The sequence below is a fragment of the Plecotus auritus genome (assembly GCF_963455305.1).
Source record: "Plecotus auritus genome assembly, chromosome: 2".
Lineage (NCBI taxonomy): Eukaryota > Metazoa > Chordata > Mammalia > Chiroptera > Vespertilionidae > Plecotus > Plecotus auritus.
In genome coordinates this window covers 171942889-171968739 of record NC_137771.1, presented here as the reverse complement: position 1 = coordinate 171968739, position 25851 = coordinate 171942889, and the positions used below count along the sequence as shown (strand labels likewise).

Sequence of the window (25851 nt, the reverse complement as noted above, 5' to 3'; positions counted from 1 at the left end):
TCATACACCTATGGATGAGGACAGTGGGGGGGAGGTAAGGGCAGAAGGTGGGGTGGGAAATGGGTGGAGGGGAGCTATGGGGGGAAAAAGGAGAAATAATTGTAATAATCTGAATAAAGATTTATTTTAAAAAAAAAAAAGAAAAGAAACAGAGCCCCAAACAGTACGCAGGCAAGTTCTGCTTCTTCCCTGCCACATAGCACCCCCAAGGCAATAAAGGACAGCTGCCCTTGAGCAACATGGGTTTGAACTTCCCTTACAGGCAGATTTCCCCCCAACAAATGCATACAGTACTGTAAATGTACTTTTTCTTTCCTATGATTTTCTTAACATTTTCTTTTCTCTAGCTTCCTTTTTTTGTAAGAATATAGTGTATAATACATATCACACAAAATATGTGTTAATTGACGGTTTATGTTATCGCTGAGGCTTCTGGTCAATGGTAGACTAATAATAGTTAAGTTTGGGGGAAGTTGGAAATTGTATGTGGATTTTTTACTGCATGGGGGGCTGTCACCCCTAATCCCTGCATCGTTCAAGAGTCAACTGATAGGTTAACTCCCTTTTGAATGGACAGAAAAGGAAAGGGGGAAACCAAATAAAGGAAATTAACTTTAAAAAGTTAACATCTGAAAATATTTCCAGCTTCCCCTGCCTGTCCTGCCTCCTGACCCAGATGGAGCACACATTCTAGGGGCTTCCCGCCTGGGCGGTTCCTGGGGCCTGGCAGTGAGTCCTGACGCCAAGTCACGAACTCCTGCTGCAGGTGCCCGGTCAGCACTTACACCTGAGGCTGGGTTGGCCTCGGTGGTGGCAACATTCCAGAGGGTGTTGCCAGGCACCGCAGGCGGTCGCCTCAGTAACGTGACTCCGCACCCTCCCAGGGCTTCCCTCCTTTGCCTCTCCAGGCCCCGCCCCTTAGTAAGAGGGAGCACCTGTCCGAGAAGAGCCTCCCCTACAGAGCCGCCCCTACGTACTTCTCCCTTCAGTGAGGGATGAGCAGTGCCTCAGATTGGAAGGTGCCACCCAGGAGCCCAGGGTCTGACCTGGACTAACATTTGCGATCCGCTAGTCCAGCACCTGACTGTCTTTTCCTCCACGTTTGTTTTTTGAGAATCAGACTAAAACCTCACGTAAGCGGGACATTCTGAGATGCCTCCTGGGACCAGAGAGGAGTATTTTTGTTCTTTGAGGAAGATTGCTGCCTAAGAATGTTAGTCAAGCTTTCTTTCCTGTGGTTTAAATTATGGAAATATTATTTTGTAATATTCCAAACATAAACTTCCATTACTGAACCGTCTACACAGGCTTATTTACCCCACCCCTCCTAGGAGCTATGCTTCCCTGCCTGCCCAGCCAGGTGAGGAATCACTCATCTGACCCTTCATGGACCAACTGGTAAGGGAGGAGCACAGAGCAGCTCATGAAGGATGGCAAAAGGTCACCAGCAATTGGTGGCCTGAGCTGGGCCGCAGTGCTGCGGCCGAGGTTAGGGCCCCCCTGTAACAAGGTAGGCAGGGCGAACAATTTGTATCACTTGGCTGTCCCCTGGCAGATGTTCTGTTAAGCTATGAAAAGCATGGATGATTGGCAGTTTCCATGGTGATGGATTTGCCACAGATTAGCGCGGAGTGAGTCATGGCTGGGGCTGCCTCCAACGCCATCCTCTCCTGGAACAAGAGAACTCCAGGCTTGGAGAGGGGAGGGGAGTTTGGAAGAAGAAACATTTTAGTCCCCCCACCCTGGGTCCCCGCCTCCAGCCAGAGACATATTGTTGAGGTTACTTCAGAGATTTTATTCCAAGGGCGGGAGACTCCAGGGAAGAGCAGCCGGAGGCTAGGTCTCAGTGGCTCCTCTGGACTTATGAAGCAAGTCCTCTGTCCTTCTGTCCTCCTCACTGCACTCCACCACACCCTGGGCAAGTGGCTGCAGGGGTGGGGGGAGGCTGGGGCCATGGACAGACTGTGTATTCACTTTGTTTTTAAAAGTACTTTCCTTCTCCAAACTACACTCCCAAAGTTTCCCTGAAAAAAAAATCTCTCCCTACAGGGTTTTCACACACACACACACACCACGCAAACACACCCACCCCCCCCCACACACACACATACCACAAACACACACATCCCCAAATACACACACCACAAACACCCCCCCACAAACACACACACCACAAACACACACACATACACACATACCACAAACACACACCCCCCCACAAACACACATATACCAAAACACACACACACCTAAACACCCCCCCACACAAACACACATACCACAAACACACACACACACCAATAATACCCCCCACACACCACAAACACACACCCCACAAACACCCCCACACACCACAAACACACACACTCCAAACACCCCCACACACACACCACAAACACACACACACAAATACACACACACACCACAACACATACACATATACACACACATACCACAAACACACAGACAGCCCACAAACACCCCTCCCACACACACCACACACACTCCACACACATGCACACACACACCACAAACACACACACATACCACAAACACATACACACAAATACACACCACACACACACGTCACAAACACACACACACAAATACACACAGCCACTCCTGGGATCTGGGACCACAATCATGGATGAACTAGGAAGTGGAAATTTACTGGGAATAAAACCGAATGTGAAGTCATGTAACCCCTATCCCCAAATCTTACTGGAAGGAATGAGGGCCTCTTATGGCTGACCACACCCAGCATAAGAATGTAGTAGGGAAACCAGCAGCCTTTACCAGAATGTCTGTAGTCACCTTCGCGGTTACTTCTGTGATATCCTTTGCCCTTCCTGGCCCCGGTCCTCTTTCCAGCTCACACACACACACCCTGAGACGCTCTGGGACGCTGCTGCACCCCTCTGGTGGGGGGCTGTCTCCAGGACCCTCAGCCCTGGGCCGCCGTGCTGGCTCTGCCTTCAGCCCACCCTCTGCATTCCTCCCCTCCCAAGACATCCCCTGGGGCTCCTCCTAAGTTGTGTGTCTTGTGGGTGAGAGAACAAGAACTCGCTGCACCGAAATGGGGTCCCCAGTTTAAAGAACAGAGAGACCCCGGTGAGGACAACCTGAAGTCGAGGCTCACCCCCCTGCATTCTGACAGACTTCTGAGCAGGAACAGGAGAAAAGGAGGAAGCTTTATATTTATTATACATGCTTATTTTTATAATTTTATACGTAGAATTAATTTACAACTTTATCAAAATCATCCAACAGCCTGCAATGTCAGGCACTGTGCTGACCACTTTAGATAGTCTTTCATTTAAGCCTCCCCACAGCCCCACTGATTCCAGCAGACACAGATTTAGCCCGAGGCTAGTGAAACCCAGGCTTCCTTGTCCCTCACTTCCTTCAGAAGAGCTCCTTCTAGAGCCCTGTTCCTAATTTCATATTTATAACTCCATATTTTTTAAAATATATATTTCTTTATTGATTTCAGAGAGGAAGGGACAAGGAGAGAGAGATAGAAACATCAATGATGGGAAAGAATCACCGATTGGCTGCCTCCTGCATGACCCCTACTGGGGACGGAGCCCGCAACCCAGGCATGTGCCCTTGGTCGGAATCAAACCTGTGACCCCTCAGTCCGCAGGCTGATGCTCTATCCACTGAGCCAAGCTGACTAGGGCTATAACCATGTTGTTGAAAAGTTTTAGGCCCCATAGAACCTGGATCCTTCCATGGGTTCTACTGTTAATCCATTTTGCAGATGAGGAAACAAAGACACAGGGAAGTTAAGTTATCCCCCCAAGGTCACCCAGACAGTAAGTGGGGAGCCCCACTGCGTCCTACATATTTGGAGAGGATTCTGGAAGAGAGACACACACTTGTCTGGAGCTGTCCTCATGCCAGAAGACAACCAATCTCGATTGAGTCCCGGTATTTGACGATGTCTCAGCACAATCTCTATGGCAGTAGAGGGTTGACTGTCAAATTCTGCCTCCAAGAATAGAGTGAAGGGGGATTAAAGATTCCACAAGAAGAACTAAACAAACAAACCAATAAGCCAGGTGTGGAGAAGGAGTGAAGGAGTGGTGTTTGGAAATCAGGTGCAAGGAAGAGAGACCATCAGAATCCTGAGGAAGCCAAGGGATTTCTGCGTGAGAATGGAGCCCATCCTTCCTGAGTGGACATTTATTGAGCACCTAGTAGATGCCAGGCTAGTTTATTTAACTTTACAATAGGCCTGCAAGGCACATAATCTTATCCCTGTTTTCAGATAAGGCTCAGAGCTGCGCTGCCTCTAAACACTATTACACACACACACACACACACACACACACACACACACACACACAGGGAGAGAGACACGGCAACAGATACGATTTGAGCACCTTAGTGCATGGATATTCTACCTTAATTAAAAAGAAAAATGATAAATATAAGCACTTAAAAAGAAAGAAAATGAGCATCAGAGAAACAATTTAGCTATAAATGGAAAGAGAAAATTAAAGGTTTCTAAGGACACAGATTTGGATTGAAAAGCTCCCAGGGGGAAGCTTGGACGTTTCCTGAGAAGTAAGTAGTCCTTTAATGAGCACTAACAGAAACCAGAAAAGCCAAGAAAAACTATTAGATTTTTTCCCTCCCTTTACTAATTCTCATGTTCGGGAACAAAACAAAACAAGAAAGAAAAGAAAAGAAAAGAAAACAGGGTGAGCAGTAGCACCGTGATAACAGGTAGCAAGCGAAGACTGTGGTCTTTGAGCGCCATGGCTGACTAAGGGGACAGGCAGAAGAAGATGACCACTATCTGCAGAGGTTGGTAAGGGGTTACCTGACAGTTACACTGGTAATCTTAACCAAGAGCCTATTTTCCAGGCCACCAAGCCCAAGCCCCCTGCTACCTGGTGCTGTCAATGCCCAGGGGGCTGTGGATGGTGCTGGAAGTTCAGGCTCATAAACCTGACTAGTAAAGGGATGGCCAACACCATCTCGTATAGTAAAGCTGAGACAATAAAGACATGCTAAAAGGCCATGGGACTAGGGTGGAAGACCAAGTGAGAAGGCTTAAGCCATAGGAAGGGAGCTGTTTACCTAAGTCACATGGTAACAGCATGCGGACCATGCCGTCATCTATTCTAATACAGGGAGAACCATGGCTTGGGGTACAGTCTTAACTGCTTCCTGGACTGGCAGTGTGCGACCCGAGAGGAGGGAAAACGCCTAGACCAGGCGCAGGAGAGTGCTTCGGCACAGGAGAGGGGACCCCTGTGGGTGAACCAGTGCGTCGTGCCAGTTATAACTGATGAGTTCAGCCTTCTTGTGGTGGAGGGAACCTCAAATTAATCCTGCATTTATTCCTTTAAAAAAGGAAATCCAAGAAAAGCATGGGTGTTAGGATGAAACGGAGAGGCTATCAGGCGTCCTCAAACTACGGCCCGCGGGCCACATGCGGCCCGCCAAGCACATTTATCTGGCCCGCCGGGTGCCGCTGCCTGTCCTGCTTAGTAGCTGACTCGTTCTGGGCCCGCAGTGCACATAGGAATTTGTTCATAGTTTTTTTTTAAACTATAGTCCGGCCCTCCAACGGTCTGAGGGACAGTGAACTGGCCCCCTGTTTAAAAAGTTTGAGGACCCCTGGCTAGATGATGTGGTGGAAAGAACACCGACTTGAGATCAGGAAACTTGCAGATTAGTGCTGGTTCTGCCAGCAATTAGCTAAAAAACGGGGGTAGGATCACTTCTCTGAGTCTGTTTCCTCATCTGAGGAAATAAAAGGTTAGAGAAGATGATCTTTACGATACTTTTCAGCTTTAAGAATCCTTGATCCTAGATAGCCTTTGTAAACAATTTTAGAGACCCTGCTGAGAAAAGTGTAAAGATCAAAAAGTAATTACAAAAAGGACACTTAGTGTTTCCCAAACTGTGTTCCATGGAACACTAATAATGAATAAAGTGTTTTATTTCATTTTTAAAAAGTGTCCAATTGTCAAAATAAGTTTTGGGAAGCACTGCGCTACATTTGTCTTCTTAGAGATGGACAGTGAAATTAGCATATTACAGACACAGGTAAGCCCAGAAGTAAAAACCTAAGCTGTGAAAAGAAAAAAGTAGTACTGTATTTGTAAAACATCTGGACACAAATGCTTTGGGAAATAGTATCTGTTCTATGACACCCACCCTAAATTTAGCTCTGACATTAACAATGATATTTTTAAATTGCACCAGAAGCAGAAAGAAAGCAAACTAGAGAATCTTTATAATCTTTGAGAAGCACGGGCAAAACATACTAAATCAAAGAATTTTTTCTAGACCTAACTGGCAAGCAAGACATTTATAATTCACCAGAACTAGAGATAATCTGCCCAAGAATTGTATAGTCGAACAAGAGCAAAATTCGGGAAACAGCAGCTGCAATGTGCAAGCCAGTCGAACACGTGTGACAGATCACCCACGTTGCCACAGCAAGAGTCAGTCGCCCACGAGGCTTCCAGTCTGGAGTACAGGTTGCCTCCGTTTCCTTGTCTGTGGTGCTTCATGCCTGTGGTACTGACTACCTACTTTCTCACTCTTCTGTGTCTCAGAAGCCAGCTTCCTGGCTACCTGGGTCTGGCGCATTCCTGAGGGTGGCCTGTGTCAGTGTAAGCCCCTCTCCTCCCACTGCCCAGGGGCCCAGCGTGCTCCACACCAGGCCAGGGAGTAGGACCCTCAAACAAAGCTTGGGTCATTGACTGTGTAAGGGACTGTGGCAGAGGATACAAGGGCATTAGCTATGAATACAGAACCTGTTTGGAAGGAGGAAGCAGGAAGCAGGAAGCAATTAGGGTTAATCAATCATTTTCCTACACAGAAGCATATATTATAGCAGTGGAGTTTGTGTAGATCTTCATTTATTAACTTTTGTAAATGATCTGAAGGAAGGTGTACAGAATGACAGCAAACTATAGAAGGTACTAAAATGGCAAAGGATAAATAGCAGTAATCTCACAGAGCTGCAAGAATGCCGGGGCCCGGGGCGGAGTGAGGCCTGGCAGCGGGAGCAATGTGGGCAGGCAGGTGAGGCTCCCGTCAACCTGGTGATGGGTGGGAATGTTGGCAGAGGGTCAGAGTGGCGAGATCCAGGAAGGGGTAGTGACAGTTAGTGGGGTCTAGGGGTCAGGTGAACATGGAGATTTGGCTGGGATGCCCTTGGCACTAGATTGTTCTAGGCCTTGAGCAGAGCCTCAGTGACAGGACCTGGTCCCAGGAGTATAGGCCAGAGCAAGGCAGGTCCTGGCCATGCCTTAAAAATAAAATAAAATAAAATAAAATAAAATAAAATAAAATAAAATAAAATAAAATAAAATAAAATAAAATAAAATAAAATAAAATATATTATACTAATAAAAGGGTAATATACAAATTGGTCACAACGCCCTCTCAGTAACAACTGAACAGCAGGCTGCGTGGGGCGACAAGGCTGGCAGGGGGGAACCAGGCCAGCAGGGGGGGCACTAAGGGGCGACCAGGTCGGCGGGGGTGGGCAGTTAGGGGCGACCAGGCCAGCAGGGGGGGGCAGTTGGGGGCGACCAGGCCAACAGGGGGGCAGTTAGGGGGCAATCAGGCTGGCAGGCAGAGGAGGTTAGGGGTGATCAGGCTGGCAGGGGGGATGGTTAGGGGTGATCAGGCATGCAGGCAGGCAAGTGAGCAGTTAGGAGCCAGTAGTCCCAGATTGTGAGAGGGATGTCCGACTGCCAGTTTTGGCCTGATCCCAGATTGGAGAGGGTGCAGCCTGGGCTGAGGGGACCCCCTCTCCCCATGTATGAATTTCATGCACTGGTCCTCTAGTGTGTGTGTATATGTACATACACTGAGTGGCCAGATTATTATGACCACCTGATGTTTGTAGGCAAATTAGCCGTACACTACATCGTATGGGATATGGAAGCTGAAGGCCTGTTCGAACACCTTTGCTGTCTGCAGTTACCAAGATAAAATGTCTCCAATTCACACAGGAACACAAGGATTGTACAGTCGAGCATTGGAAAAAAGTCATGTGGTCCGATGAATCACGTTTCCAGTTGCATCATGCAGATGGCAGAGTGAGAATTTCGTGGAAACAGCATGAAAGCATGCACCCCCCATGCATGAATACAACCCTTCAAGCTGATGGGTGTAGTGTTATGGTTTGGGGCATGTTTTCCTGGCATGATTTGGGCCCTTTAATTCGTGTGGAACAACGTCTGAATAGCACAACATACCTAAGTATTGTTGCTGATCAAGTTCATCCTATCATGTTGATGGTGTATCCCAATGGAGATGGCTTCTTTCAACAAGACAATGCACCATGCCACGGTGCTCGTATTGTGCCGGAGTGGTTTCAAGAACATGAGGGAGACTTTACCTTGCTTAGGTGGCCCCACAATCACCAGATCTCAATCCAATTGAGCATTTGTGGGACAAAGTTAAAAAAGCCATCAGGCAGCTGTTTCCTCAATTATCAAATCTCACAGAACTGGACAGTGCTATTAATCAGGCATGGTGTCAGATTCCTCGCATCACCTTTCAACATCTCATGGAGTCAATGCCAAGAAGAATTGCCACAGTATTGAAGGCAAAAGGTTGCCCAACAAAGTACTGATGGGGTGGTCATAATAATCTGGTCACTCAGTATATATATATATATATGCACACACACACACACATACTGAGTGGCCAGATTATTATGATCTCTGAATGCATAATAATAATCTGGCCACTCAGTGTAGAATATATATATATATATATATATATATATATATATATATATATATATATGAATTTGTGCATGGGTGGGGTCTGGCCTGGTGCATGAATTTGTGCATGGGTGCGGTCCAGCCAGCCTGGCCAGGGGGAGGGGATGTGGGTGGTTGGCCAGCCTGTCTGCTGGTCGAACTCCTGGTCAAGGGGACAATTTGCATATTAGCCTTTTATTATATAGGATATATCCTGAGTGGCCAGATTATTATGCGTTCAGAGATCATAATAATCTGGCCACTCAGTATCCTATCTAATAAAAAAGTAATATGCAAATTAACCATCACTCAGCTACGCCCACAAGCCACGCTCACCAGCCAATCAGGAGCGAGTATGCAAATTAACCCTACCAAGATGGCTGCAGCCAGGAAGAGAGCAGGAGGGAGGCTTGGGTTTTCCCGGTGATGGAGGAAGCCAAGCTTTCCGCACACTCTGGCCTGTGGGAACCCCTTTCACGTCCCGCGTGGTTCAGGGTTCCGGTTCAGGGTTCGGGTTCTGGAGAAGGCCGCACACAAATGAAAGAAGACTAGAAAAATATTAATTTGTGAAATGGGGGCCAGGCGGAAGCCCACCTCTAGTGGGAGGACTACCCTTTGCTTTGGCCTTGCCATCTTTTTTATTCAGGTTTGGGATACACCCATTGCCCTTAGGCAGGAAATTCCAGTAACAGGCAGATTATCAGATTATTTGGTGGGGAAGTTGCTTCAGCTACCATTGTCTCAATTAGATAGGGAGTGGTTGGCTCTGACCTTTCAGAGCTTCAAGGTTGACCAGCCTTCCAAGGTTCCTTGTCCACACCTTTCTAATTAGTGAGACAATGATCAGTTTCCAGCACTGGCCTGCTTTGGCCTCTGCTTAAGGCTACAAAGTTTCAATTATAGAAGATAAATAAATCCCAACAGAAATGGCTGCTGCCATGGAGTGAGCAGAAGGCTTGGCTCCACTCAAGGCTACAAAGTTTCAATTGTAGAAGATAAATAAACCCCAGATACCAGGGCCTCTGCTTGGGTTGCCAGGGGGCGTGGCTGGCCTGCAAACCACCACCGGCCCCTCACCCAGGCCACCCCATGCCCAAGGGAACCCCCACCCTGATCCGGGACACCCTTCAGGGCAAACCAGCTGGCCCCCACCCATGCACCAGGCCTCTATCCTATCTAATAAAAGAATAATATGCAGATTGACCATCACTCCAACACACAAGATGGCTGCCCCCATGTGGTCAAAGATCCTCCCCCATGTGGACACAAGATGGCCACCACAAGATGGCCAGTAGGGGAGGGCAGTTGGGAGAGACCAGGCCTGCAAGGGGAGGGCAGTTAGGGGTGACCAGGCCAGCAAAGGAGGGAAGTTGGGGGCAAACTGGCTGGCAGGGGAGCAGTTAGACATCAATCAGGCTGGCAGGGGAGTGTCTAGGGGGTGATCAGGCTGGCAGGCAGAAGTGGTTAGGGGCAATCAGGAAGGCAGGCAGGTGAGCAGTTGGGAGCCAGCAGTCCTGGATTGTGAGAGGGATGTCCGACTGCCAGTGGGATCTGGCCTAAATGGGCAGTTGGACATCCCTCGAGGTGTCCCAGATTGGAGAGGGTGCAGGCTGGGCTGAGGGACAGCCCTGCCCCTGTGCACAAATTTCGTGCACCAGGCCTCTAGTATATGTGTATATGTGTGTGTGTGTGTGTGTGTGTGTGTACATATATATATGTGTGTGTGTGTGTGTGTGTGTATATATATATATATATGCATGTATATATGTATATATATATATATATATATATATATATATATGTATATATGTATGTATGTATATAAATAGATTGATTGATTTCAGAGAGAAAGGGACAGGAAGAGATAGAAACATCAATTATGAGAGAGAATCATTGATCGGCTGCCTCCTGCATGCCCTCCACTGGGGATTGAACCTGCAACCTGGGCATGTGCTCTGACTAGGAATTGAACCGTGGTGTCCTGGTTCATAGGTTGATGCTCAGCCACTGAGCCAAACCGGTTCAACTGGGCCTGCCTTTTTTGATCCAAGTAAGTCCTGCTCATGATAAAACATAAAATAGTACAAAAGAGCTTATAATAATTAGCAAGCCTCCCACCCACCCCTTACCACTCCAAGTTCCCCTCCATAGGGGCAACCACTTTTAATCATTTTTAGAACTTTGGGAGTTAACTGTATATCACCAAGCCATATGCCTATACCTATACCTTGATTAATCAAAGTCAGATATAATCTATTGACTCCATGCTAAGAAATAGGAGAGTTTAGCTTACTCACATGTTGCTCCATCCACTTCCCAATTTTTGAGAGTTATATTTTAATTTTTAGTTCTTTTTGGTTACCTTTGTAACTTTAAATAATATGCTTAAATTTGTTATTTTTATCAATTCTAGGTTACATCCCTTCACTCCTTATTGATGGTGTGGGAAAATTGAGAGATTCTGTGTTGTGTTTTAAGATTAATGTACTATTTGATGTGTTAAATATTTTTACAAGGAATAATTTAGTTATCTCAAGGGAATATCCAATTTTAAGGGAATTTGCATAAGCCTTTTATATTTGCATTTTAGACCAACGTCAGAGACACTATAACAAGTTGGTTATTAGCAGTTCAATGGACAAAATCCCATGAAAACTATAGTTTACAACTTAAAGCGAACAGTCTCTCTCTCTTTCTCTCTCTCTCTCTCCCCCCTCCTCCAAATACACACTCAAATCTATTTAAAAAGTTTTTTTTGTCTTAAGCTTAGAGGTCAACAGTCTTTGTAACTTCAAAGACAAGCTGCTCAATATTTTTGGAAATTTCTTTGCTCTTTTAGCAAACACTAGAAACTCTCTTTTATGATGACAAGATATAGGTAAGTATAGAGTTAACTTAAAATGTATTGCAACTGGTATATAAGTATTTTCTAGCCTTTTCTTTATCTACGTAGCAAATTTTATAGTTAGCTCTTCTTTCAAGTTTTCTTATTAAACTGGTTGAAGCTTGTACCATTCAAGCCAGTCCTGAGTGAAAATCATGGGACTTACATTTTGTTTTTACACCACTACAACAAAAATATTAGTGCTCTTTTTCTTCCCTCTACTTACCTTCCTTCTTTTCACTTCCTAATATTGGTTAGCTATAGCTTTACTTTTACTTCACCAAGCTAGGTAATATTTGTATTTTGTTTTGTAGCTATAGCTATATCCTCTATTTCATCGGTTGTTTAAAATATCACATTTTAGTTTGCTTTGTATTTAGACCTTTATTTTATTATTTACTTTTCCCGGAGTTTCAATAACCTTTGTTTCTTCTTATTGTCAAAATATGTAGTAAACATATCCTTAAAATCATTCAGTTTGTTCATTGTACTGTCCATTGTATTGACTTTACTTTTTAACGAGAGGCATCCCTCTTAGGATCTCCATCCTTCAGCTTCAATCCCTGCTGGCTTCTTTCTTTGTACAACAGTTATTCTGGGACTTTGCTCCATTCCTGAGTTATCACCACTGTTTTCTGAATCTCATGTTTTCCCACTTTATGCTTTATATCCTCACTAGAGGCCTGATGCATGAAATTCGTGCAAGAGTAGGCCTTCCTTCCCCCAGCTGCTGGCACTGGCTTCCCTCTGTCACCCGGGACCCGGGCACTCGGGACCTGGGCTCCCCTCTGGCCGCCAACAGGAGCCTGGGACCCAGGCTTCCCTCGCAGCCTCAGCTTGGTCTGGAAGGACGGAAGGACATCTGGTTTAATTAGCATATTATGCTTTTATTATTATAGATTTTGCTGGAGTACATGCATTAGCATCTTTCTCAGAAATGAGAAATGGTATGTGGAGGTAACCTTTCTGAGCCCTTGTTTGCTTAACTTCACTTTCACTTAATTGGTAATCGGGCTAAAATTCTAGTTTCAAATAATTTTTCCTCAGAATTTAAAAATCAGTATTCCATTGCTTTCTATCATTCAGTGTTGCTGATGAGAAGTCTGATCCCAGTCTAATTTTTGTTCCTTTGTAAGTGTTCAGTTTTTGATCTTTGAAAATATTTAGGATTTCTCTAGATGCATTTAGGTATGGAGGTTTTGTTTTGTTTTGTTCTTTGTATTGTCTACTTTATGGGATATGTCAACCTGAAGACATGTCTTCTTCAGTTTGAAGACATTATTTCTATTATTTGTCTGGTTATTTTATTTGTTTTCTCTGTTTGCTCTTTCAGGGTCTCCTATTAGTTGGATGTTGCAATTCCAAGATTTTGCCTCTATTATATTCTTTGTTCAAATTTTCTACCCCTTTATCTCTCTATTCCAAGTTCTGGGATATTTACTTATCATTTAGATCTTTATTGCATTTTTCATTTTAGTGATCATGTTTTTAATTTCCAAAAGTTCCTTCTTGTTCTTGGATTATTTTTTGTTTTTCATGGCAACTTTCTTTATAGATAGAATAATCTTCTTGGGTGTGTCTGGGACTACTAATTAGTATTTCCTTCAAAATTCTCCTCTGTGTCCCGGTTTTTATGTTCTTCCAGCCCAGGTCGTTCTATTTTTATCGTGCATGTGTTTGTGTGTTTGTTCCTGGTTTCCATCACGCAGCTGGCCATCTTTGGTCGCTGGCGTGGATTCCCTGCTGCAGTGTCTGTAGGTCTGTTTTCCCGGTGGGGCTCCCTCTTCCTGGGAAAGCTGACGGCAGCACATCTGTGAGAATGGCTGGTTCTGAGGAGGCTCCATTTGGGGTGCAGACATCCGCACCAGCAGCCTTGGTTTTCCTTGGGCAGTTTATTCAAACCCTCTAGAGAAGCATTCCAAGGCTCTCTGTTCCTTTCCTTTCACTCTTTATCATTATCTGCATTTTCTGTGTTCCAGACATTGGCGGAAACCTTTCATCTACTTAAGACACCCCCACTCCCAATCCTCTTTGCTTAGGGGCTTGTGTTCATTTCCCCTCTTTACTACCCTTTTAATAGGCTCTTGGGAGGGGAACCAGAGGAAAGAAAATGTGCCTAACATGCCATGTTAAACAAAAAGCCCTTTAAGAATTATTTTCCCTCATTTCAAAATGATTACTGTAGAAAACTGAGAAAATATAGATAATAAAATAAAAAATGTTTATTCATCACCCAGTAATAACATTGTCAACATTTCAAAACACGTTCTACTTCCTTTTTTTATGCATCTATTTATGTTTGTTTTTTCTTACAATGGGATCAGACCATATGCTCTGTTTTCTAATGTGCCTCTAAAATGAAACAATAGCTTCTAAATATCTTTCCATGTCACAACATATTCCTGACAATATTGGAGACCTGTTATTTATTGAAAGATGTATCATCATTTATTTAGCCAATCTGCTATTTTTAGACATTAAGTTCTTTCTAATTTTCACTATTGTAAAAGAGAATTTATAGACATTTTTGGCTCAGTTTTTAATCATATCCTTGACTATGTACTTAGGATAAAATCCTAGCAGTGGAATTGCTGGGTCAAAGTATATGCGGCAGGTCCCTGTGTTGGTCCAACATTCAGGGTTCTTGTTGAAACAGCCCCTTGTTAGCTCTCAGGCCCTAGGTTTTCCCTTCACTACACTTCTCTTGAGCTTCTGTAAGTATTCCTGCAGAGGCGTGGAGAACATAATTTCTGGAGTCAGACAGACCAGGGTTAAATCATGGCTTTTGCCACTTAGTGAATGTGTAACCTTAGACTATTTTAATTAACCTCTTTGAGTACTAGTTTCCTGTTCTATAAAAAGGGGGAAATAATTCTACTCTTCTGATGTGGTTGTTGTGAGGATTAAACAAGATAAAAATGCATGTAGAGCACTTAGCATAGGCCCTGTCAGGTTGAAAGTGTTCATAAACCCATAATGATGGGGTTAGACCATTCCTCCCCCTAAGCCAATGCGACTCTCCCTTCAAGGCCACACCAGAGATGCACCCACCCTCTGGGAGGTTTTCCTGACTGGGGCAGGCAGATCTCTTGTGGGATGGACTGCATTTGATGTTTGGACACGTGGCTTGTAGCTTTCCCCTGTGTGTGTATGCATGTGTGTGTTCGGACAGAGAGTGACGTCCCCTCCTCACCATCCTGCACTGTCTCCCCGGTTATCACTAATTACCTTTCAGGAGTGTTCTTGGGAATAGTGTTGATGCTGTGACTCAGTGTTGGTAGCATCCGGATTGTTCTTGGAAGTTCATTGAGAGCCCTTTGCAGCTCAGGGGGTTCGTCATTATTTCTTCAAATAGGTTTTCTAATCCTTGCTCCTCTTCTTGTCCTTCTGGCACCTCTATTATATGGATGTTATTTTGTTTCATGTTGTCCCAAAGCTCCCTTGGGCTCTCCTCCTGCTTTCTAATTATTTTCTCCAATTGCTGTTCAGACTGGGTGTGTTTTTCTGCCTGTTTTCTAACTTGCTAATTCAGTCCTCCTCTTCTTCTAGTCTACTGTTGATACCTTCCATTGTGTTTTTTATTGTAGCTATATCATTCTTGATTTCCTCTTGATTTTTTTTTAAAAATATATTTTATTGATATTTCACAGAGAGGAAGGGAGAGGGATAGAGAGCCAGAAACATCGATGAGAGAGAAACATCGATCAGCTGCCTCCTGCACACCTCCCACTGGGGATGTGCCCGCAACCAAGGTACATGCCCTTGACCGGAATCGAACCCGGGACCTTTCAGTCCGCAGGCCGACGCTCTATCCACTGAGCCAAACCGGTTTCGGCTCCTCTTGATTTTTACGTAAGTTGTTGATTTTCTCATCCAGCCAGTTTAGGAATTGTATTACCCTTACTCTGAATTCTTTTTCTAACATATTGCATGCCTCCATTTCATTTAGTTCCTTTTCTGGCGAGTCCTCCTTTTCTTTCCTTTGGGGGTTGTTTCTTTATCTCCCCATTTTTGCTCTCACCAAAGGGTCCAGGCACCAAGTCACATGGGGCCTGTGACTGAAGTGGCAGGCTTGGTGGGAGGGGAGCACACTCTGAGACTCACAGGAGCCTGCAACTGGGGAGGCTGGAGTCCCGGAGTCTGTGGGTCTTCAGATGAGGTAGCAGGTCTTTGGCCAGAGTGGCTGTAGGGTCTAGTACAGTGTCTAAGGCCAGTCTGGGTGGTGGTGAGGCTGGGCTCCTACTCAGAGCAGCTCTCCCCTTCAAGGTGGCGTTGTTTCTGTGCCAGAGCCAGACACCCCGAGAGTGCTTGCAGTGGCAGCAGGGGCTCCCCATCTAGCAGAGCCCAGTCTGCAGCCCCAAAGACTCCTGCAGGATCTAACTGTCACACACACACACACACACACACACACACACACACACACCATGTCCACACACTCCCCTTTTGCTCCCTCACTCACTCACACTCTCTTCCTCACTGCTGTCCTGCTGGCTGCCATCTTAACTCTCAGCTCAGGAGGTTTGAATGTGGTCTCTGGCTCTATTAGGTGGGCCTTGCCCCCAGGACACCAGAACCCCAGTGTAGACGGTGGGCAGCAGAGGCAAGGAACTCTGCTGAAGTGGCTGCAGGGGGAGGTTTGCTGAGGTTGACCCATGGAAGGCAGAGCTCAGTACAGGGCCTTGGGACCATTGTGCAGCCTGCCAGATGCCTCCCTGACCCTCATTACTTTGTGCTGGGCTATAAGATGCTTTTTGTAGCTGGTAAAGCCTTCCTCAGCATTGTTCAGCCCACAAAGGTCCCTTTCATGCTACAGATGCCTCCCCAGTTGCCAGGGGAGATTGAGAAGTGAGGTTTGCAGATGGGAGGGCTGGCCAAGGGCTAGCTTCCAAGAGGGACCGAGGAGGAGAAGGTGCTTGGTGCAGTACCCTGCTCACCCCTTTCTCATCTGGATGTCTTTCAGGAGTCATGGCCGGCTTCAACATGGGGGGTGATCTCAGGGAGCCTGCTGCCAGCATCCCCCTGGGCTCCCTTGCAGCTGTTGGCATCTCGTAAGTTCCCCTCAGGGGCAATCAGCTGGGGAGAGGAAGAGAAGACTCCTGGCAAAGAGGGGATTGCCCCCTTTTTCTGAGAGCGCCTCGACTCTGACCAATCTATTTCATATTCCAATCCTCTTTTTGACACTCAGTGGGCTGGAAAATTCAAGTCTGGTGGGTTCAGACGATTGCCCTTTCATGTGCCCTGCCTGGGAACTTGGGAGAGAAGTGTCACTAACACAGATCCATTCCTTTCTTCCCTTTCTCCTCAGCCTCCCAGCCTCACCCCTCCTTCACCCCCATTTTGAACTTGGGGATTTTTTTAACCATTGAGTTTCCAGGATCATTGGAAGGAGCATAAGGATGAAGGGTTTTGCAATCAGATTAGGGTTTGCATTTCAGCTATGTTGCAGATTGACTGCAGCATGACTTTGGGGGCATTTATTTATTTTTTCTTTTCTGTAAAATGGGAACAATGAAAAGGTGTGGGCCCTATGTATTGTGGAAGAGATACTGTATAAAGACACATAGAAGGAACTTAAATACTGGTCCTTCTTCCCCCAGCTAGCCTCTCTGCACCACCCTAAGGCTGCCCTTGGTTTTAGGTTACACTGTGCCACCCACGCGAGCAGTTTGGGTGGCCTTGGGCCTGTTTCTGACCTTCTAGAATCTTTTGATTTTTTCTTGTTGTACCATGAGAAAAAGCCTTCATGGGGTGGGTGTGAAAGCCAATGAGATCACGGACACCACAGTGACCTGAAAAGTTGAAAGTGCCTGCATTATTTTAACGGTGATATTTATAAATATTAACATATGTTTTCCACAAATGCTGAATTTGCTCTTAGCTTACTGTCCGGACACTGTTGCTTTTAGCCAGGCACACAATGCCAGTCTATTTTATGCTAAATAGGGCAATCAGTTGTATTGGGAAGAAAATGAAGACAACAGAGAGCACGAGAGAGTACACTGGGAGTTGGGAAGGAACAGCTGGGGTATCCCAGGAGGAAGCTTTGGCCCATCCTCTCACTGCCCAGATGGGTATGGGGCCACCAGGATCACGGGACTTGCTCAGAGTCACAGGGCATCTGGGGGCGGAGCCAGGTCACTGCAGGCCTTTTTACACTTGGCTTGGCCGTCTGTCATCTGGGAGCCAAAGAGCAGCAGGACTTAGAGGCCTGACCGACCATCAACTTGTCCTTCTTGCGGAATGAAGTGGGGTGGGCTGCTTGCCAATTCTAGCCTGAGTCCTGGCAACTTAGAGGCCAGCTGGGCCTCCCCCTCCTCCACCTCCAACACCCTTTTTGTGTTTTTCTTCTTTACTGTAAAAAAGAGACAAAGCAATGATACATTTTGCTAAGAAATGTGCTAAGGAGAAAGACTATGGAAGGTGCCCCCCAGGGGAACTAGGGAAGCTTATGACCAGCCTTGCTCTTTCCTTTGGATCAGGTCCCAATGGGAACCTGAAGGCCCAAGGCCGAGTGGGGTGGGTTGCGAGGGGGTTGGCCAGGCTGGGGATGGGGTGGCAGCTCTGCTCTACGCCTGGGTATTTTGCAGGTGGTTTCTGTACATCATCTTTGTCTTCCTGCTCGGCGCCATCTGCACCCGCGAGGCCCTCCGCTATGACTTCCTGATAGCGGAAAAGGTGGGTGAGTCCTGCACTGGGGGGGCTCTGAGTGCCAGGTCATTTGTTTGTTCCCATCTGCAAATGGCAGCCTGCCCCTTACAGTTCTGCCTGGGAATCCACATAGTCTTGGGCCCAGGACAGAAGGATGGGGGTAAAACCACAGAAAAGGTCCGGGCTCTTCTTATGGATCCCTAGGAACAGACAACACCTGTAAAGTCACGTGCACCCAGGTGACTAAATGGTGGGGGCAAAAATCAGGACAAAACCAGAATCTGTTTACCTCAAATCCCCAGCTCCACCAGCTCTTCATTTTGGCCCATAGCCTCACCTGCCACCCTGAGCAGAAAGGGCTGCCCACAGGAAGCAGGTAAGGAGGAGGAGGCTGACAGACAGAAGGAGGGTGGCAAGGCTCAGGGAGATGGAGGGAGCCGAGAGCCAGGGCGAGAGCCTGTGGGAGGCAGGGCAGGAGGCCTCCTCTGAGAACCCTGACCCCTTGGGCTCTCCACACACACGGGCGGGCCGGGTAGAATTGGCTGTAACATCTCTGTTTCTGGAGCTGAACTTCCTACCCTGAGAAGATTAGCGAATTCCTCACGTTCCACAGCCACCCCTTCTCAGGCTGGAGGCCATGAGATGCTCAAGGACACTGGTTTGGCATCTCTGGAACCCAGGAGAATAAGATAGCCTTACACTTTTCTGGAAACCCCCCAAAACTCCTACCTCCCCTTAAGTTCCTGGAGGAATGTGGACCCTGCGATTCCCGTTATTCGTTGAGGAAGGTAGTAGGCTGGGAACGCTTCTTCCTCAGTTAGCTCCTGGTGTCACTGCTCACATTTTAGGAGAAATGACCCTTTCCTCTTGGTGAGGCCTGGCCGATCATGGGCGGCGAGGGGGCACTGCTGGGCCAACCCCAGGGCAGGAAACTCTAACAACTTTTAGAGCTACATTTGGGCTTGGTGTACACACTAGCAAAGGCTTCTTTTTAAGGCCTGTAGCCTCTGATGTGAAGGGGATGTTTGCATTCAGGGGTCATGACCTTACCTTGGAGGCAGGTTTTGAAGGGGGCAGCAGTGCCCGTAATGAGAGCACTGGCAACCGCCTTCCAGGGCCCTCACAAGGAGTTTTGCTCTCAGGAAAGGAATCTATGGCCCTCATTTATGCCTACGTGCCTGCTTTCATCTTGAGTTTCATCTCCCAGGGGCCTTTTCTCTAATTGTGGATGAAAAGCTTGGCTGCATTAAAGGAATTAAGGGCCTTGGGGAGCAGCAGACCCTCTGACCAGGGGGAGCTGCCTGCTGCTAGCTCTGGCTTGCCAGTGGCCAGCCAGCTCTGCCTGCTTCTAAGGTCCATTTCTTTCTAGTGCATTCCCTCCCAGAGGTCCTTTCAACCATCAGAGACTCTGCTCTGGATGGAATGAGGCAAATTGTCCCTGGGGCTGAGGCTCCTCTCTTCCCTCCCTCCGCTGCTTTGCAGGAAAGCTAAGAATGGGTGTGTGGGAGGGCAGGCAGCTTGTATCCAAAGGAGGCCAGACAGCAGGAGAGTAAAAACATCTCCGTGAACAGCATGGGAGGGCCTCTGTGGGTGGAAATTCCACCACTAATAGTAAAAATATTCACGGGGAGGAAGCGTGTTGGGAATGCCACCTGTCCCAAACGGCGAGACAGGTAGGCAAGTACTTGGCCGGTGGGAGGCATGTGCTAAACCATGCCTGGCAATAACATGTGGGAATGCCACTACGCATGTGCCAGGATGAGAGGTGGAGAGTCGTTTTTGGAGAGGATGAGAGACCACTTCCTGGAATAGTTGTAAAGCCCAGAACGAAAGAAAGGATACTGTTCTTGGTTCTCAGTAGCAGACGGGCTGGTGCAACAAGTAACCAACCAGGGCCACTCCAAGAGAGCAGCGCCCTGGTGTGCCCGCCACGGTGAGGGCCATGCAGGAGTTTCCCCGTAAACCTTGAACCTTGGCTTTTCTCCTTTCCTCTTCTCTCCCTGGGACTCACTCCTTGGGACTGACGAGGATGCAAGAGCAGGTACTATAATCAGGCGGTAAGTGGGCCACAAACAATTTTACTGACCGTCCTCAGAGAATGGGAAGGTGCAATGTGCAGAGGCTGGAAGGTACGAGTGCCTGGTCTTACGTGGTCGCTCGATGCAAACGACCACCTGGATGTGGTTTTAATGAAATGTTCATCTTGGCTTCACGCCTTAGCCGTGGCCTTGGCTGTGAGCCCGTCCATCCCCGAGCTTCCCTGAGTCCTGAGGAAGTAAGGCCTCTTCGGTCTGGTCTGTGTACCCAGAGGGTCTCACCTCTGGGTGCAGACCAGGCCGGGCCTCCAGTAGGCGCCCCTCGTGCTGGTTCTCCCACAGCGCCTCCATGTACTTCTTTTCTTGGGCGCATTCTGCCAGGACGGTACCTTCCGTGGCTGCTGGCTGTGCTGGATTCCTCTCCACTGACCTGCAGCCACTCGGCTCATTGTTTCTCTCTGGGCTTCCTGCAGTTTCTCTGATGTATTTCTAATTATTTGGCTTCCTGGCCCAGGGTTTCTCTAAGAATTGTCTTTTTTGCCTTAAGTCCCTGCCCCCAGGAACGTTTCCTGGCTCTCAGGTGTTGGTCTCAGTAATGTTATGCTTCCTAACAATCCTGAGTCCCTTGTGGTGGCAGCTCTGTGGTAATCTATGCAAAGCACAATACCTGGTGCAGGCAGGTGCCAATGGACGTTTGCCTCCCCTCCACGCCCCTCACGGGGACCCTAATAGATAGAACACATTGGGAAGGGGCACATTTGGTATGAGTCACCCATCTTTAACTAAATAGGAAAAGCTAAAAAGTCAATCCCAATATTATTCACTTATACAAAAAGGAATTATATCAAGAGCAGGTGTTAGTAGGGCTAGAGTTAAATAGATTAAGTGATTATTTCAGGATAAAGTTGTATATAGTCCAGGAAAAGATCCTGTTTTTTACACATCAAAAAAGACTAAGTCGGAAAAACCAAGATGGTGGCATAAGGTATACACCTGTACGTGCTGCCTCTCTCAACCACACCAAAACTACAACTAAAAGACAAAACGTCTATCACCCAGAACCACGGGAAAGCTGGCGGAGTAGAAGTTCTACAACTAGAAGGAAAGAGAAAAGCACATTGAGACCGGGTAGGACGTGCACAGGCACGGAAAAGCAGAGGTACGGAGGCACGCGAATTGGGCTGGCGACTGGGTGCGCTGTTTTTTTTTCAATCCAAAGGGAGATACAAGCTCCCGACTGCTCTGAACTCCAGTTTCCGGCGAGACTCTGGGGACCCAGACTCCTACGGGGAGAAGCTGGACTGTCTGCCATCGGGTCGGAAAGTGAGGGTGGCTTTCTTGCAGAGGTGCTCGCAGGAATCATTGTTTACTGAGCTGGGGTGCGGGACATGGAGATACGGAGACACCAAGACAGCTGACTGGCAACCATCGCTGTTTGCTACAGCTTGGTGATTCCCTGAGACCCTGCCCCACCCAATTTACAAACCCACCCAAACTGTGCACAGCGGCTTTTGCATATGAATGCCCTGCCCTTTCGCAGCTTAACCTAACAAATTGCAGCTGGGTCAGACAGCTCCAAAACTTTCAAACCCCAAGCAAAGAGGAGAAATCTGCAGATCTCGCTGTAGCTCCTACTGGGTGGCCTCAGGCAGTAGCTGACCTGCACCTCCTTGGAGATCCAGGAGCCAGTGTACCTGGTGGTCAGTGTGAGATGACACCAGATTTCAACTCCTCACATCCATAAGTGACACACTCAAGAGGCAGACTCAGTGAGCACCAAAGCCCCACTGAAGCAAGTCCTGCCCCATAAGGGTGTCTCCAGCACAGCAGTTCTTCCACTATAGACACAGCTGATCCTCACAGCCAATTGGCCTGGAGGTCACTTTCTCCCAGTGTACCAACAGCAATCAAGGCTTAACTACAACAAGACTGTGCACTCAGCCCACAAAGGGGTACACCAAGAGTGTTCACCTCAGGCAATTGGGGAGGCTGAACCCCTATAGGTCACCTAGCACACAAAGCCACTCCATCAACACAGGGAAGCAGGCAGAATGCGGAGACAAAGAAACATGTCACAAATGAAAGAAATGGAGGCAATCAAACTACTGGATATAGAGTTCAAAACCACAGTTATAAGGTTACTCAAGAATCTTCTAGAAACCTCCGAGGAACTTAGTGAAACTTTTAAGGATCTTAATGATAATGCCAAAAAAAAAAAAAAAAAAATGGAAAAGGACCACTCAGAAATTAAGCATACACTGTCTGAAATAAGGAATAATATACAGAAATTCAACAGTAGACCAAAGGACCCCAAGAATCAAACCAAAGATCTGAAATATGAGGAAGCAAAAAAACACCCAACCAGAAAAACAAAAAGAAAAAGAATCCAACAATATGAAGATAGTGTAAGGAGCCTCTGGGACAACTTCAGGCATACCAACATCAGAATTATGGGGGTGCCAGAAGAAGAGAGAGAGCAAAATATTAAAAACCTATTAGAAGAAATAATGACAGAAAACTTTCCCTACCTTGTGAAAGACATAGACTTACAAGTACAGGAAGTGCAGAGAACCCAAACAAGAGGAATCCAAAGAGGACCACACCAAGACACATCATAATTAAAATGCCAAGGGCAAAAGACAAAGAGAGAATCTTGAAAGCAGCAAGAGAAAAACAGTTAGTTACCTACAAGGGAGTACCCATATGACTGTCAGCTGATTTCTCGGCAGAAACTATGCAGGCCAGAAGGGAGTGGCAAGAAATATTCAAAGTGATGAACAGCAAGAACCTACAACCAAGATTACTCTACCCAGCAAAGCTATCATTCAGAGTTGAAGGTCAGATAAAGAGCTTCACAGACAAGAAAAAGCTAAAGGAGTTCCTCACCACCAAACCAGGATTACGTGAAATGCTGAAGGGTATTCTTTAAGAAGAGGAAGAAGAAGAAAAAGGTAAAGATAAAAATTATGAACAATAAAGTGACAACAAATACATATCTATCAACAAGTGAATCTAAAAATCAAGTGAATAAAAAATCTGATGAACAGAATAAACTGGTGAATATAATAGAATCAGGGGCATAGAAAGGGAGTGGACTGACAATTCTCGGGGGGAAGGGGGTTTAAGGGGTGCGGGAAGAGATTGGACAAAAATCTTACACCTATGGATGAGGACAGTGGCGGGGGGTAAGGGCATGGGGTGGGGGGGGGGAATCAGGTGGAGGGGAGCTATGGGGGGAAAAAAGGAACATCTGTAATAATCTGAACAATAAAGATTTATTTAAAAATTTAAAAAAAAGACCAAGTCCTTCAGGGGCCCTGGGTTTTGCTAACTAGCAAAAAAGAGAAGACTAAGTAACAAAAGTACCCCAACAACGTATTTATTAAAAATGGGGTATTCCACAGAGTAAACTCGAATCATTCTTGGCGGTGACAGGCATGGTTTCGTGTGTTCAAAGTTGTACCTGTCAGATGCTCAGCCTCTGCCACCCAGCCAGCCTGCTGTCCTCCCTCTCCATTGCGGACATGGCACTGCCTCTCAGGAAGGAAGCCGACTTGGTTTACTAGGGAAATGGCTATCAAGTGGGAGAAAACATGACTCAAAGTTGAGATGTTGGTCAATTTGTTGAGTGAGAACAGTACTAGAGAACTCGGGTCTATGGAAATAGCATGTGAGAGAAAACTAGGGATCTATGGAGACGTCACCATATTAATAGATTGGGGCCTGGGCGGTGTGGCTCAGTGGTTGAGCTTCGACCGATGAACCAGGAAGTCAAGGTTTAATTCCTGTTTGGGGCACATGCCCTGGTTGCGATCCCTGGTGTGAGGTGTGCAGGAGGCAGCTGATCGATGATTCTCTCTCATCATTGATGTTTCTATCTCTCTCTTCCTCTCCTTTCCTCTCTGAAATCAATAAAAATATTTTTTAAAAAGATTGGGATTGTAAGGGTTTCAGCATATACTCCTCTGCAATGTCAAGGGACCCAAGAATGAGATGAGGCAGAATGAGCACCTTGCAAATGACTTTCGATCCAGTCTTTCAAGAGAAAGGGCCAGTCTGTGGACAGGTGGGGGTCTCCTAATGAGTATGGCTCAAGTGGGAGCTGGGGCCAAATACTGAGAGCAGAGAGATGGAATTAGTGATTTTCTCCAGGAGTTACTGTAAAAGAAATGAGGGTAGTTCACACCCCAGGTAGTATTTTGGAAAGATAGAGAGGTTTTTGTGATGGCTCAGACAGGTGTATGACACCTGCTTAAATATAGTCTCACTGCTATCTCCACTGCACAGTTAGCAAGTTTGCAGTCCGTGTGAATAGAGACAGTGATGCGCCCCTGCCAGGGCTGGGAGCAAAGCTGTGTGGGTTATGTTGCACCTATAAGTCTTGCCCTGTGCCCAGCACTGCACCAGGTATATAACGTGTCCTCGGCAAATGTCCCCACAGGGACGGATGGATGACAGACAGAAGGGAAGGGACTGGATTCAGGTGGGTAAGAGATGAAGAGGAATTTTTAAAAAAATATATTTTATTGATTTTTCACAGAGAGGAAGGGAGAGGGACAGAGAGTTAGAAACATCGATGAGAGAGAGAAATATCGATTAGCTGCCTCCTGCACACTCCCTACTGGGCATGTGCCCGCAACCAAGGTACATACCCTTGACTGGAATCGAACCTGGGACCCTTGAGTCCGCAGGCCGATGCTCTATCCACTGAGCCAAACCAGCTAGGGCGAAATGGAATTTTTATACTTTACCCAGACATCAGGACCAACATTTCATTTATTTTTCAGAAAACTGGCCGGATAGTAGTTTTATATAAAAGACTGGCGAGTGAATGGACCATTGTAAGCACAATGGACAGACTGGACATAAACAAGTCATTATACCTAGACAGTCCCTGCCTGGCCGCAGCCTGAGGATGCTGCAGGGGTCCCAGGGGGTGTCTGTGGGAAGGCTGGCCGCAGTTGGGGGTCACTGTGTCATGGCCTCTGGTGCCGGAGCCTCATCAAGTTCCTGAGGTCAGTCCCAGCCCCAGCAGGACACCAAACTAGAAGGGCAGTCTCATTTCCACGCTGAGTAAATGGACTGGCTTTGAAAGAAAAACTATTTTAAACATAAATATTTATAACCTTTTGGGTAAGAAGCAATGACGTTTCCGCACTGGTCTGGAGCGTTCTGTGAGGGGAGGCTGAGAGGGCACAGTGTCCTGCCTAACAGTTCTCACCTGGCTGCACGTGAGCGTCACCTGGGCTGCTTTTGAAAAGCCAGTGATGTCTGTGGCCCACTCCATGCTAATCAAAGCACAAGCTCTGGGGTGATTCTCACGTACAGCCAGAGTGGAGAACTACCGAGTTAGATGCTCAAAAAGCTTTTGACAAAATTTTATCACATAATCTATGTATTTGTAAAATCAGTCAGCATAGGATGCATTTGGGAGCAAAGACAGAAACAAAGGTTACAGATGAATGATTGCATCTCGGAGTGGATTGGGGATTGATAACGGGACCAGTTTATCTAACAATTTTGTAAGACACCC

The 25851-nt window shown here is 46.7% G+C and overlaps 1 protein-coding gene across 1 annotated transcript in view; it reads left to right on the top strand.

Moving 5' to 3' along the window:
• SLC12A8 (solute carrier family 12 member 8) overlaps positions 1 to 25851 on the top strand; it is a gene marked incomplete at its 3' end in the record, with an annotated part of 151665 nt that overhangs the window by 88381 nt on the left and 37433 nt on the right. Inside the window, exons 6-7 of the mRNA XM_080656650.1 lie at positions 16595 to 16682; positions 18222 to 18309. Of these exons, the coding sequence (XP_080512776.1) occupies positions 16595 to 16682; positions 18222 to 18309 (176 nt within the window). The remainder of the gene's footprint in view (positions 1 to 16594; positions 16683 to 18221; positions 18310 to 25851) is intronic.